At 36.7% G+C, this 14,476-nt stretch overlaps 1 protein-coding gene across 2 annotated transcripts in view; it reads left to right on the top strand.

Moving 5' to 3' along the window:
- Window positions 1-890: 890 nt before the first annotated feature.
- LOC100548646 (ATP-dependent translocase ABCB1) overlaps window positions 891-14,476 on the top strand; it is a 40,270-nt gene continuing 26,684 nt past the window's right edge. Inside the window, exons 1-11 of one of the 2 annotated variants that reach the window (XM_085227359.1) lie at window positions 891-936; window positions 1,289-1,386; window positions 2,980-3,034; window positions 4,242-4,389; window positions 4,682-4,775; window positions 7,151-7,342; window positions 7,673-7,844; window positions 8,732-8,856; window positions 11,307-11,478; window positions 12,179-12,292; window positions 12,972-13,082. In XM_085227359.1, coding sequence (XP_085083485.1) covers window positions 1,295-1,386; window positions 2,980-3,034; window positions 4,242-4,389; window positions 4,682-4,775; window positions 7,151-7,342; window positions 7,673-7,844; window positions 8,732-8,856; window positions 11,307-11,478; window positions 12,179-12,292; window positions 12,972-13,082 — 1,275 coding nt within the window. In that variant the 5' untranslated portion in view covers window positions 891-936; window positions 1,289-1,294. Of the gene's footprint in view, window positions 937-1,288; window positions 1,387-2,979; window positions 3,035-4,241; window positions 4,390-4,681; window positions 4,776-7,150; window positions 7,343-7,672; window positions 7,845-8,731; window positions 8,857-11,306; window positions 11,479-12,178; window positions 12,293-12,971; window positions 13,083-14,476 lie in introns of those variants that run through there. The other variant, XM_085227360.1, reaches the window with a different exon arrangement.

The following is a 14,476-nucleotide window of genomic DNA, read 5'->3' as shown; positions in this document are numbered from 1 at the left end:
TGAGGGAGGAACAATCCAGACCCATGCAGAAAAGATATTCCTAGTGAGTTGGTGCCATGAAAGGGTCACAGGTTTCTCAAGTAGAAGGGTAAACCATCTGTATTTGGAGGTTGCTCACATGCCACCTGCAATTAGATAAAGAGCTGCAACACAAAAAATTGAAGAAAATGAAGAGAGTGTTCTTGGAGAGCCAGGATAGCGATGGGAGTTGGAGGGAGGGGCAGCAGCTGTGTATATCCCATAATAGCATGGATGGGAACTCAGAGAGTAACACTGTGGAGGTTAACCCTGCTCCACAGTGGAAGAAAAAAAATATAAGTAATAAACAGCTACAGAAATGGGTAGTTATGGTGTAGTGGGTTTATGTAGCACAGTTCTGGAAATGGAGGCAGCCTCTATGAGGAGAGGCCCCATGCCAGACCCAGCCAATTCCAGGCAGCTCCAACAGCTGTGCTGAAGGACACAGCTGAGTCCCTCAGCTATGCTAGAGCCTGTGGAAAAGGACAACATGCTATACAGGCAGGGAGGAGCCATTTTTAAGCTTTTCTATCCCTTCTCAGTCACTACAGGGATTCCCATTTGGTTTGATGGCTTCAGCCTCAGAGAGAAGGTGGGGTTCCGTGCTGGCATGCCCTAGGTGTGCTCCACAGCCAGCCTGGCTCACTAACCAGAGAAGGTAACCGTAGAAGGAGTGAAGAATACAGTAACACAGAGACTTCCTTTGGGAGGATTTCAGTGCACATCCTCCCTCACAACCCTAACTGGCTCCAGGGGAAATCCTGGCACACACCCATTATCCTGCAAGCACCCAAAACTCACTAGTTTCACACAAAATGAACAAAGTCCAACTTCACTGCACAGTTCTAGCCAAGCTAGACCTACTGACTGCTGAATAACCTTCCAGAACAGGTGAAAACAGTAAGATCTGCCCTCCTGGTAAGTAAGTACATTTAATTCATCTGAGACAAATGATCAGTGTCTGATACTGAATATTTTAAAAATGAGCAAAAATTTCCAGTGAAATTTCATTCTAATTTAAGGTGCATTCTACTGTTTCTTTTGTATTATTATGCTAACTTGCAGAAATGTGCATGCTTTGCAATGAGATACTTCCAAGGATTATGCAGAGGATGCCACTGGGGTCCTGCTTAAAATCTGAAGACAGGCTAGTTTCAAACAGCAAATCAGGGCAAGCATTTTCAATTTGTTTTCTTTACATCCTCTTAAATAAATATTAGATGATAGTTTTTATGATAGTTTTTCCTGAGGTACTTTGTTTCTTGTGCAGATTAAAATGGGTTCTGAAGAAGAAATAAAGCATTACATAAATGGAAGGGATGATAATATTGCTGTATCATATCAGAATTATGGATCTGAAGGCAAATGGTAAGTACAGTCATTGATTTCAAAATGTTCTATTAATGTTTTACCTTTAAATGCATAGGCTTAAATTTTGTTGTTAAAGAACACAAAAATAATCAATGTTTTCTTTGGAAAAATCTTTTATTTCCATTATTCTCTTTAGAGAGTACAGATAAGTATAGATGTAGAAGTGTATAAATATCTATATTTAAATATAGGTAAATATATCTCACTATATCTAAACATACATGAATTGTTAACAGATACATACAGATACATACAGTTGACACTGTATGTGCAGGTCAGGAGAAGTCTGTCTGAGAAGTTTTGCTTTGGTAGAAGCTTTGCTTTTACCTTGATGCTATGATTTTCTATTGGAGTTATTGAAAAGTAGGTTGCTACAGTCATTCTTTCACAGAAAGGTAGTGGCAGCGATATCTGTCCTTCTTTATTAAAAGGTTGAGCCAAAATACTGAGAAAACTGAAGTGAGAGTAGCTAATTCTCTGAAAATAGTGTAACTTTTTTTTTTTACTAGAATCAAAGGCCAATCAGGTCAGATGTCCTGCATGCTCTCCTCTCTACCCTATTCATCCCTTTCAAGAAACTAAAAAGGGTCGTAGTGGAAAAGGGATTCCATTATTTAAAGAACTGCATGATATTGTAATTTACTGTTTGACATCATATGCAGTAGAAATCACTTAATTCCCAAATGGCTTCTAGAACAGGATTTAAGATGGTTTGAGTAGGACTTCCAGTCATCAGAAACATGTCTTTGAATGTGATCACTTGAAAAAGTGTCTCCTCCCAGTTAGGACTGATAAGAATTTATGAAACTGTTGACTGGCACTGTCCTTTTCATGTCCTTTAAAATAACTTGCACCCATTACAGTAGAAATTGATTAGTATTTGATCGAACACTGAACTTTGTAAGTCAAGAGAATCCCCATTGCAAAACAGGGGGAAGAGTAACATTTTACCTACATCTTTGAAATGAACTGCATGAGCTTAGTTGTAAGCTTACTGCTTTACATCACTGCTGGCTATACTGGACCAAATTCAGTAAAAATGTCAGGTAAAAATAAAATATCTTTTGTTCTGTTCAAAGATTAAAAAAAAACACAAAACAAACAAAAAAAGCAACGACAAAAAACATACTCACCAGCCTTATTTCTCTCTCCAAATGAGGCAGTAAATACAACCACAAAATTGTGTAGTATTTTAAGAGTATCTAATGAAAGTCTTAAGCATTCCTGTTTGAACAAAATGTCTTTTTTTATTGACAATTACACTGCCCATTTGACAGTGACCTTGCAGCTCAGTGAGATACATTAATAACTCACAGGGTATCTTGTGGTAGGACAGGATACTACCCTGCAAACTCACAGAGATTTCTCTGAAATTCCATCTATTCACTGTTTCTTGCTAGTATAAGTAATCTGATCACTACAAAGCATTGGATTCATTCTGACATAACCTCCACCTTCTCCAAGTTTGTTTCCCTTTCCCCTCTTTGCAGTCACTACTCATTAAGAAACAGCAGTTGTATTAACAATGCATGAGCTTGCTTTGATGTTTGTAGTGCTCTTCCTTTTTAAAATACAATCATGGTTTTTTAGCAGTGAGGACAAGAGGAAACCTGAAAAAATGAATATGGTCAGTCCCTTAACAGTGGTAAGTGTAATGCTATTTGTGTATTTAGCAATCCCAGTTCTCTCAGTGTTGGAATTTTTTTCTATTGCAGCTACATCCAACAGATGCAGACAGAGCAGTATTTGCAGATAGGCAGGGAAGGGTTGTAACATATACCTGAAATGTGATTGGTTGGAAGCACAGAGAGAAGGAAAATGAAAGCTCCAAATGAGGAGTAAGCATAACATATGCCAGACAAAATGTCTCCAAAACTAGCTGTACTTCTGTAAGAACCTGGTATAGCTGCTCAATGGAATGCCTTTAAAAGGCATTTCAAAAGCAAGGAACTTCGAGCTTCTACATTCTAGTCACTCTTTCTCCATTGGTTCTAATTTATCATTATTATATTAATTAACTGTTAGTCATATCTCAGCCACTCCCTCACTCAAATCCAAAATTTACATCCAGCAAGAAACAGGAGGGTCACAGCAGATTTTACAATATAATTGCATTCATTTTTAAGCAGATGACTCAGAAGCACACTATTTTAATCTCTGTGATCTCTTTGTTTATACTCAGGCCACAGTATTTTTGCATTTTATGTCCAACCTCAGGAGGTTGTCTGGCCCAGTGCCCTTCCCCAAGCCCGGCTAACCATCACAGTGAGAGCAAGCTGCTCCAGGCCTTGTCCAGGCAGGTCTAGAAATCCCCAGCAGTGACAATTTCAAAATTAAGTCCTGGGGCTTAACAATCATTTGAAGAAGTTTTCATTACATACCATAACAATTTCTAATATTATACCTTTGCTTAGAACAATATTCCCCCCCTCCTGGGGAATTAATAATGCTATCTGAATTAGCTTGGAAAGGAGAGGATTGGGCAACTTCAGTACTGCACTCTGGGTGATAACTGCAATAAAATTTAACAAGTTAATTTGATTTAAGTTAACTGTAACTGTTGTTAGACTTGGGTTTGATTCAGATTTAACTCAAATCTGCATCTAGCAGAACCTGAGATAGATTTAGGAAAAAAGATCTGTTTTGTAATGGAACGATTTCTCATGAAAACCGTTATTTTATTCTTAAAACCATTATTAAGTTTCTGGTTTATGCTATAATTTTATTATTTTATGCATTAAAAATTTATTCACTTATTTTGACATATTCTTTGAGCATTGTTAACACGGCATTGTCACTCAGATGCATTTGTTGTAAGAGAAGTTTTCAGCACAGTTTATTTCCATTTTCAGTTTCGATACTCTGACCAGCAGGATAAACTCCTGATGGCGCTGGGCACTGCCATGGCAGTACTCCATGGAGCAAGCCTACCCCTTATGATGATTGTCTTTGGTGACATGACAGATTCTTTTATTGCTTCAGAAAACATCACTAATCCAGGTAAAAATTCCTAGGTGGTGATGTTTCCACTGTGGTTAGTGGTTCTAAAGTAGTTGAATTTAGTTAGTGTTTTTACTGCTGATTATATTTGTGGTAACATTTTCACTGCTGGCTTCAGAAAACTCTTAGTACTGTACAGCGTATCTTAAATTCCCCTAATCGTGTTCAGACAGCTGACAGCTCTTAATCTTCATTCAGCATTGTGTGGATAGGATTTTAGAGAAGGAAATTATCATCATCTCTTTCAATAAAAATAACTAACAAGTTTTTCTCTATTTTTTTTTTTCTTTAGCTAATTTTTCTTTATTGAACAGCACGTTGGTGAATTTTTCCATGGAATTTTTTTCTTCTCTTATTTTGGGAGAGTTGGAAGAAGAGATGACCAGGTAATGGGAAAGTTTTCATTCACTTTGTGGCTAATCTTTCCCTGTACTGAAGATCTCAAGCAATTGTCCTCTAAAGATTATACTACTTAATCTCACTGTAAATACTTTGTGCAACTGAAGGAATTCATTTTTTTTATGTCTTTAGGCCAGCATCATTGCACGAGTCAGGAGGATCTTGTAGTTTCTCACTAATCCAAATCTGTGCCAGATGGCTCCTGAAAACCTACAGCTTTTAAGATTAGAGAGAGGCTTATTCTTCCTTTTCTCACATGTTGGGATTGCTTGTTCTCCCACGCCAGTTCTCATGACCTCTCTCAGTGTGCACTCCTGCTCGCAGGTCCTTCATCCATGCAAACTGTAGATACTGCTTTTACATAACTTCATTAGCTAATGAAGTTCAGAACCAGTTGTATGAAAGAAAGAAAAAACGAATTTCTTGTAACTCGAAGAACCTGCTCCCTTTCTTCCCCCCTTGTCATCAAAAGTTCAGGCAATGACTTAGGCAAGTCGCTTATTGGCTCCATGTTCCTACTGCACTGTAAGAATATACAACATTGTGCATTACACAATAAATGAACTGGCAGTTTGTTTTTGTAATGATATGAAATTCTGAGACATCTCTTAAGTACCTTGATTTTCTACAAGAAATAAAAACTAAATGAGATAATTATGAAGTCATGCATGATGGAATTTCCATTAAATTACCATTTTTCAGTTCCCATTTAATCTTTGCCACCACAAGCACAGGAGTCTGTCCACCTTAAGGTCAATCAAACAATGAGTGCCTCGTGAGAGGGTAAACCAAGTATCCTTTTGTACCCTTCTATTAGGAAAAAGAATGAACAACGAAGGTCAGAGAGAATAAATTTGAAATGGATATAATAAATATTTTTATGTAGTTCCCAGTAAATATGCAGAGTTTATAACTCAGAAATATAAACTGGGTCAAGCACTTGCAATGATTGTATATTCTTCACATTTTTTGAGTGGATAAATTTGAAGTATGGACTGAGATTCAATATGTGGTCTGATAAAATTGTCTTCTTGTGAAGTTATTTCATGTTAATCTAACAGTGCTTTTCACAGTCTTATAAGGTAGTAAGCACCATTAATTTTCAAATTCAGGCTGTCAGAGTATATGCTTTCATCATCCGGGCAACTCTGAGGCTTACACTTGGTTGGAGTCATCGCTTTCTTTCTTCCCCTTATGCCTTATCTCTTTTTATTTTCATTCTTTGTGCTTTTCAGGTTTTTCTCTAGTTTCCACTTCAGTTGTCCTTTCTTTTTTCTTTTTAATACTTCATTTATATTACTTTAAAAAAAAAAAAGTTCTTAAACTTTATTCATGATTCTATATGAAGAGGGAAAAAGAAACTTGGTCTTTTTGTTCAACCTCAGGGAATGGTGTTTGTTTTGAAAAATAAGCCATGGCAGCCTGCTCCTTGTAGACAATCTATAGCGACAGACTGCAAATTCTACTCTGCACAAATGTCAGTATGAGGATAAGAATTAGGAACTGCTGATCCTAAAATTATATGGCTACATTCTGGAACTGGAATCTAAATATAAATATTGTGCATATTTGTCATGCAGAAAAGGTGGCAACACTGACAGCATAACTGAACAAGTCACTGAACAAGTAGTTCACAATATAATATATTTTTACTTTCCAATTAATTTTTACCAGAGATATTATAAAGTAACCATACATCATAGGGTTTCTCAACCAGAATCCATTTCCTTGTGTTTTGGCATTAAATATATGCTCAGACAAACTTTTTTCTCCCAGGTTTGCTGGTTTTTGTAGCTTTTCTATTGTGCAGCAAGAATTAAGAGCAATGTTCAGCACTCGTTTATTTTTAAGCCACTCATTAATGCACTAATATTTTTCAGTTTAAATATATTTTGTTTAATTGCAATAATGATTAGAACATCTTTGGCAACTGTTTTTAACACAGAAGCATAGAAGTTGTTTCCTCTTTTTTATCTTTTTTTTTTTTTTTTTGTAAGCATGGAGCCTTATTTTGTTTTACTTGCACAAACAGTTTACGTTTTATGTCAATTAAGCATTTTTTATTTTTTATTTTTATATGAATCTCTGTCTTTGTGGACTTTGAGCCACTAATTTTTAAATTAAAAACTTCATATTGATTTGTGAAATTTGTATAATAAGTAGCAAAATACAAAGGTTGAAATTTGATTTTGAAAGATCTTAAAAAATATTCCATATACTGAAGAAAGAAAAGTGGCAGATACTTGTAATGGTCTTCAATTTTTTTTGAATGCATACATAAAGAACTGAATTATAAGCTATCTCTAGGAGCCCTGTTTGAAGCAGAGTTAATCCAGCTGTAAATCTTTTTGTTTTCTTTCAGATATGCTTATTATTATTCTGGAATAGGAGCTGGTGTTCTTTTTGCTGCTTACATTCAGGTTTCGTTTTGGACACTAGCTGCTAGCAGGCAAATAAAACGAATCAGACAAGAATTTTTTCATGCTATAATGAGACAGGAGATTGGATGGTTTGATGTAAATGATGTGTGCGAACTGAACACAAGAATTGTAGAGTAAGTATTAAATATCAGTTAATTGCTGAGTATTTGACTATTGTAAATCAGTTGTAATGTCTCCGTCCAAACAATGTTATTTTATCTTATTAAACACCTCTGAAAGCCACACTGTCATGTAGATAGATCCTGGGCTCATTTAGGTGGATCCTGAGAAAGAGATGTTGGAGAATGCTGCTCCATGCTCTCTGTGGCCGCAAACTTAGAGCTATGTTGAACTGAAGATGTTAGAAACATGAAGAAATACCGCCAGAGTGTGCTGTATCCAGAGAATTCATTTATATGGTGTCCACACTTCCTTATTTGTTTGAATATCATTTGTTTTTTCAGTGACATCTCCAAGATTAATGAAGGAATAGGGGAAAAAATAGCAATGTTCTTTCAGGCAGTGGCTACTTTTTTCACTGGATTTATAGTTGGTTTTACAAAAGGCTGGAAATTAACACTTGTGATCCTGGCACTCAGCCCCGTTCTGGGATTCTCCTCAGCTCTCTGGGCAAAGGTAGGCAAAAAGTGGGAATTTTACTAAAAACGTCAAGGCTCTAATTCCTATAGCCCTGCTTGGAATTTGTAAGAATAAATGTAATCTGGCTCCTAGGGAACTGTGACCTTGTCTACATGCAGAAAGCTGTAGATATGGGTTCATGGAATGGTATAGCTGAGGAAGTGCAGTTCATCTGCCATGGACATTTGTTGCTGTAAAATTTATATAAATATAATGTATTTTCAAACAAAATAATCTGTACCTTTCCTTCTTCACTGGATTTCCATGACAACTACACCAAAATAACAAGGTAATGACAGTTAATATAAATAAGTATACAAATGAGATAAGATTGCACAACTGAGGTTATTTCAGGTAAATTCTGATACGGAACTGCAGTAAATTAGGTTTCTGTGATAACAGCTGTCTGTGGGCTCTGATGTTAAGGTGAGGAGGACATTGGTTTTGGGGTCAGCGTATAGGCACAGGCAGACACAGCCAGGCAGCCAGCACACCATGAACCCTGCTCCAGTCCTCTCTTTGCCATCTGCTCAGCTTCCAATAACTTAGTGAAAATAGTACACAGGAAGTAAATGCAAACCCCTCTGAGAGAGATATGGATTCTACAGAACTGCTTCTGCTTTTGGCTAGAACTTTCAAAGAGACATCAGGATGTTTAGTAGTCAACCGGGCTATTGAATTGCTGTGATGCTGGGCAGCCTTTCCCCTAAGAGCTTCAATGAAAATTGTCACTCTATTTAAAACGTGCAATCTTTTAAAAGTCTATGTAAATATAATAAAGTAGAAAGGAAATTCAGTACAAAAAAATTTAGTATCCGTGGACATCAGAACGAAGTTCTGTTTTTCTTTGAGCAGGAGAGTTAATTCTTTTTGCTTCTACACAGATAATTTCCACATTCACTAACAAAGAGCTAACTGCGTATGCAAAAGCAGGAGCTGTGGCAGAGGAAGTTCTGGCAGCAGTTCGAACTGTGGTAGCATTTGGAGGACAGAGAAAAGAAACTGAAAGGTGAGAAAAAAATCCCTTTATTTGGCTGTTTTATAGTGGTATCTAAAAAGGTTTTGTCTTTGCTGCTGAGATTTTTATTTTCTCTTCTTTTTTATCATTTTTGAAGAACCCATAAAATAATGCAGAGATGGACTCCCTTTCCCTAGAATAGGGAAATAGATACTATTTCAGGCTTCATATAGTGAGAGTTGTAAGCAAAAAAGGACAAGTATGTGACATGAAAAGGCAAGTATAATGCAAAGGTCACAAACCAAGGGCACAAACCAAAGGCATGCAGGTGTATTTATTTATATTGTACCATGGAACATCATGCTTGCCTTCTTTTTGATCTTTTATCTAAAGATAACTATCGTGACTGCCATAGTTGGCAGAAGTTTTTCAAATGCAAAGTTCAGTAACATTTGTGTCATCCACGGAAAACATACACCGTCCCTTCCCTGACTTGCTTCTCCCCTGTGTTCAGCTATCACTGCTCCCTGGTCAGCAAAAGGAAGCCCTTTGGGTGTCTATGCCTTGTTTTCCAGTTCACCTCAGCATCTTTTCTCTGTTACCCAGTGCTGTTCATCACCCTTATGCCTCTCATCAGCTCTTTTTCTTATTTGTCCTTAAAGTACTTTTTGCCACACATCCTTCATTTCCATCCCTCATTTCCATCAGCGTAAAACTATACTAGAGGTTGTGATGGTGAAATGCTAAATTACTGCAAAGCATTCTGAAACAATGGCAGTGAGATAGATCTTTCTAAATTGGAAATTAGCTCTGTCAAATCAGACTATGTTGTTCTTGAGATTCTACATCTCAAACTCATCTCATCCCTGGGCTGATGGCTGCTAATGAGAAAAATAATAAGAGGAATAAAAAAAATAATACCTTGATGGTGCTGTATGTCTTCACTTAACGCTTCTGTAAAGCTTGTTAAGAGGGCTGGCAGTAGGCCTTTTCATGTCCTGCAAATCTTATATACGACATACCAACTGGGGAAAAAAGTGTCATTTCTATTAACTGTGGCATTCAAGAAGAAAACAAAAAAATACTGAGAGGCACTGAATGTGATGTATGTATTTCCAGAAGTGGGAAGGACCTCCCAGGTTACTGAGATTGGGGCCTGTTTCTTTAGTAAACAAACTCACCATCTATTCCCCCTGCTAGTAAGCACAAGAGATCCCCCCAAAATCAAGTAGACTTAGCTATGTTGCTGCAGGGAGGCTATTCTGCTGTTTAAACAAAGACTGGGCATCTCTTTCCATCAGAGCATCCACAGAGTCCGTCTACTAGTTTGTTCCTGTACCAGCACCGAACTTTTGCTTTAGTAGTTGCTTCCCACAATTTTTTTTTTCCTGTATTATTTGTAGAAATAAATCACAAAGACTGTTAGGTATCATTGTGGTAGCCCACCTGAATTAATTTATTTTAATTTTCTCACACAATATAGGCTTTCCATTTCACTGACCATCTCTATTCTTTAAATGTGTCACCTTTTTTTCTAACATCGTGTGTCTAGTTCTGTAAGATGTTCTGATATTTCTTTGTCCTCTCACTCATCCTCTGTATTGATCTCATCCTCTCATTTTTCTACCATCAGGAAATTTCATTTATCATAAACATTTCTTACGTGCCCAAGTCACTAAAAAGTGTGAAAACTACAAATCCCAAGTCTGACAGAAGAGTTCATGTTGATAACTCCCTTGGCTACGATATCTCCTCACTGAACACTGCTGTTTTCCTTCAAACGATTCCTTACCTTACAATTCTTTCACAGTTTTAGAACTACTGTTAAATGAATACTTTATCCAATGCCTCCAGAATAAATTGGCATTAGATAGCATTAATGAAGCCCCAATGATTCATTTTACTGTTTTCCCTCTCTGGGAAAGACAGTCTTAAAGAAAAGCAATTGGGTTAACTCTTCACTTTCAAAGCCTATGACAAATTTCATTTTTTGTAATTTTACTTTATTTTTCACACGTGAAACTGTGTGTATTCCCTCTGTCCATTTAAAAATCCAAGCACCAGCCCAATAATCTCATTTACATTCTCCAAAGTGATACTGTCAGAAAATTATCCCATTTTCTTCATATCACCAGCTCTCTTTTCTTTATGATATACTTCAACACTTACACAACAATTTTCCTTGTAACATCAAAAATGTTCTCTGGCATTTGGAAAACTGCAAAATCACAAGTTGACAGCTGTTCAGCATCTTACCGCAGCCATTTCCACTCATCCAGGACTTTGTCCAGCTTTAGCTGATCAGCTCAATCTGCCATAGCGTGAGGGGCAGTCAGTAAATTTTCCTCTACTTGCAAAATGATCTTTTCAGGATTTCATTTGTTTGCTAAAATACTTCATTTAGCTTTGATGTATGCTTTGGGGATTTTATGAGTATACACAATGAAAGAAAGAAGAGTAATTCCCTGCATGTTCTGCTTTTTTCCTGCTTTATGTTTCAGATATCAAAAAAATTTGGAAGATGCCAAACGTATTGGTATCCAGAAAGCTATTTCAGCCAATATTTCTATGGGTATTTCTTTCTTTTTGATATATGGATCCTATGCACTGGCCTTCTGGTATGGAACCGTTTTGGTACTCTCTGATGACTATACAATTGGAAAAGTCTTTACAGTAAGTATTTACCGGTAGCTGGACAATGTTTATGAAAAGTACTGAGCTGATCCTGTGTAAAAGTGTTTAAATCTTGAGTCTGGTTGATGTTAGCTATCCAAACTGCATTTTTCAGTTTCTCAGCCCTGCTAACAAAATAGATAAAAATACAGCTCTACATGTAATGGATATATTTCTCCAAGTTGATAACAACATAAAAATCACTCGCCACAAAATGCCTTGTTAAAAGCCAGCCTGGATCAATAATAAGTAGTTGTTTTTGTATTCGCTGGATCTTTGCTAGGGGACTGAGGTTTGACATACAGGAGTCTAGGACAATGCCAGGAGGTGGCAAGCATGAGAGAAAGACCAGGCAGGCTTCAGGTACTATTTCCCTTTGTAACTAATTCAATGCTCAGTTGCAGCTCACTGACCTGAAGTCATTATCTTCACTGATATCAGAGTGGACATTTTTTGGAAAGGTTGGAATGCAACAATATAGCTGAACTTTTAACCTCCATCACAGCCTGTTTGCTAACAAGTTTACATCTGTGTTATTTCAGCAGCTCCATCACAGTCAGGTACCAGGTACTTTGAGGAGCACTAACATCCTGCAGAAAGCAGCTGGAAGAGAGCTTCTCTCTTAGCTGTCTAAATAAAGCTATGAATACCAGATGCATAGTGTATTAAGTCTATTTTTTCCTTTTATTTTTATTTTTAGGTCTTTTTTTCTATATTAGTTGGAGCTTTTAGCGTTGGACAGGCTGCACCAAGTATGGAAGCATTTGCCAATGCAAGAGGAGCCGCCTATGCAATATTTAATATTATAGACAATGTACGTATCTTTGCCATGGATGTCACTGCCATTTGGAAATGATTGAACATCAGACTTCACTTTTGAATAAAAAATTAGCAAGTCCAAAGAACTGTGCATACAGTGTCATAACATTTAAAAATTCTATCTAACAGAGTTCTGTATGTGGGACAAGTGTCTAAATACTGGGATGTGAGCTTGTAAATGAGCAAGATGAGAACTTCTACCTGTTACTGTTTTACTTGGTAGCTCAGAAACTCAAATTAAAGAAGAAATAGTAATTATATTCATGCTAACTCAATTAACTACCTGAGATAATAGTGACAAGAGCAGCGTGACTGAAAATAATTAATTTGAACTACAACAGTTACTTACAGGACTTCTGGTTCATATAGGAATGGCTGGCAAGGACCACAGACATTTTGGTACAATCAAGCCACACTGACAGCAGTGCTATTTTACAAGTAATTTGCCAAGTCACTGGCAGATTCTCCAGTGACCTGGACTGGTAACTTCATGAGTCGATTAAGTGGTTATTTTCAGTCTGCTGTTTGCAGTGAAGCTTTTCTGTATGTGCCTTTACGTATGGTAACATTAACTTCAGAGATTTCACAGCCTTGCATCATGCTAAAATGTTATTAGGAATCAAATGTGTGTTTGCCTTTCTTTTTTTTCTTTTCTTGCCTTGTTATCTGCACAGGAACCTCAAATTGACAGCTCGTCTAATGCTGGCTATAAACCGGACAATATTAAGGGGAATTTGGAATTCCAAAATGTTTACTTCAGTTATCCTGCTAGGCCAGATATTAAGGTATTATGCATGGAACTTATACAGGTTTCCTTTAAGATAATTGTCTCTAGTATGAAAGAATTTACATCTGCTTTTTTTTTCTGGCAAGCTTATATATAAGTAAATATCATGAAGGGAATTTATCCTTCTCACTTCAGTGGAGAATAGCATTTGGCCCAAAGTTGAAATTGCTGAAGTTTTTCCATTTGCAGCTTCAGGTTTTGGACCAAGCTCTTAACTTTTATCTTACTCCCAGAGCAAGCTCCGCTGTTAATGTCCCACTCTGTAATGAGTTTGTTTCCATGTAAAAGCTTTTAAAACAAAGACTGATTTCTCAGATATCTTGAAGGTTTAAAAGAGGTTGTCTCCATTCATACTTGGTCATTTTCATGTCACTAGAATCTCAAAATTCAAAATATTCTTGACAAAAATGGAAACTTCAGAAATTTTAGTCTTACTGAAATAGAAGAGTGCTTGCCTTGCCTTATTCATCTGAAACAAGAAGAATCTTGGCAAGTGTGTTAAATGGAATATCAGTGCTCCCTTTTGAGATTAGAACTTCTTCACATTGGCTTCCTTCTGGGTTATTTGTAATGAAATAATGTGAAGTTTTATACAAATATACAAAAACAAATCCTTGTTTTTCATTGGCAAGTGGAATATCCAAGAAAATGTTTCCTTTTGTCTCATTGCACAGAAGTTTACAAATCTTTCTTCTTTTAGAGAATCTTCTTTTAGAGAAAGCTACAGAGAAAAGCTCCTATAGGCCAACAGCAGTGTAAGTGGAAAAGAAAAGTTCTTTCTTTGTGACTGTTGGCATCTTCATCACCTTCCTGAGGCTGAGTAGTGGAGGGAGGAGAAAGTACATTGCATGGAAAGCACACCTTCACTTTTATAACGCATGTGAAATGTTGCATTTTGAAGTTAGCGCATAAGGAACAATATCTTCACAATATGCAGTGAAACTACAAAGTCCCCCCTTCCACAGTTTCACATGCAGTTTTTCCCTTTCCTTCCTAGAGCTCTCCTACAAAATTTTCTAGAATTTTTTGATAATCAGCATTCTAACTCCATGGCATTATCTACTTCACAGATCTTTTACAAAACAATTCAACATCTCCAATGCTAGTTCTAATAGCTTGATAATAGGAAAGTTAAGAATTCTATTGGTGGAGGCTGCTGTCATTTTTAAATGTTGAGTGAGCCTGTTCAAACTTAGGCAATCACCACATTGCAGCAAATGTTATGACTGCAGACATATATGAACTTTATTAGTATTATAGTCACTGATAGAACAGAAATGTGCCACAATAAGAGAAAAATCACAAAAAATATGTTTAATAATGTATCAGTGGAATAGAGCCTGATTCAAAATGAAGAATACAGGGATGTCTCTGCTCAGTTCTGCAAATGTG

The sequence above is a fragment of the Meleagris gallopavo genome, chromosome 6 (assembly GCF_905368555.1).
Source record: "Meleagris gallopavo chromosome 6, MGAL_WU_HG_1.1, whole genome shotgun sequence".
In the NCBI taxonomy this organism is placed as follows: domain Eukaryota; kingdom Metazoa; phylum Chordata; class Aves; order Galliformes; family Phasianidae; genus Meleagris; species Meleagris gallopavo.
This window is presented reverse-complemented; position numbering and strand designations above follow the sequence as displayed.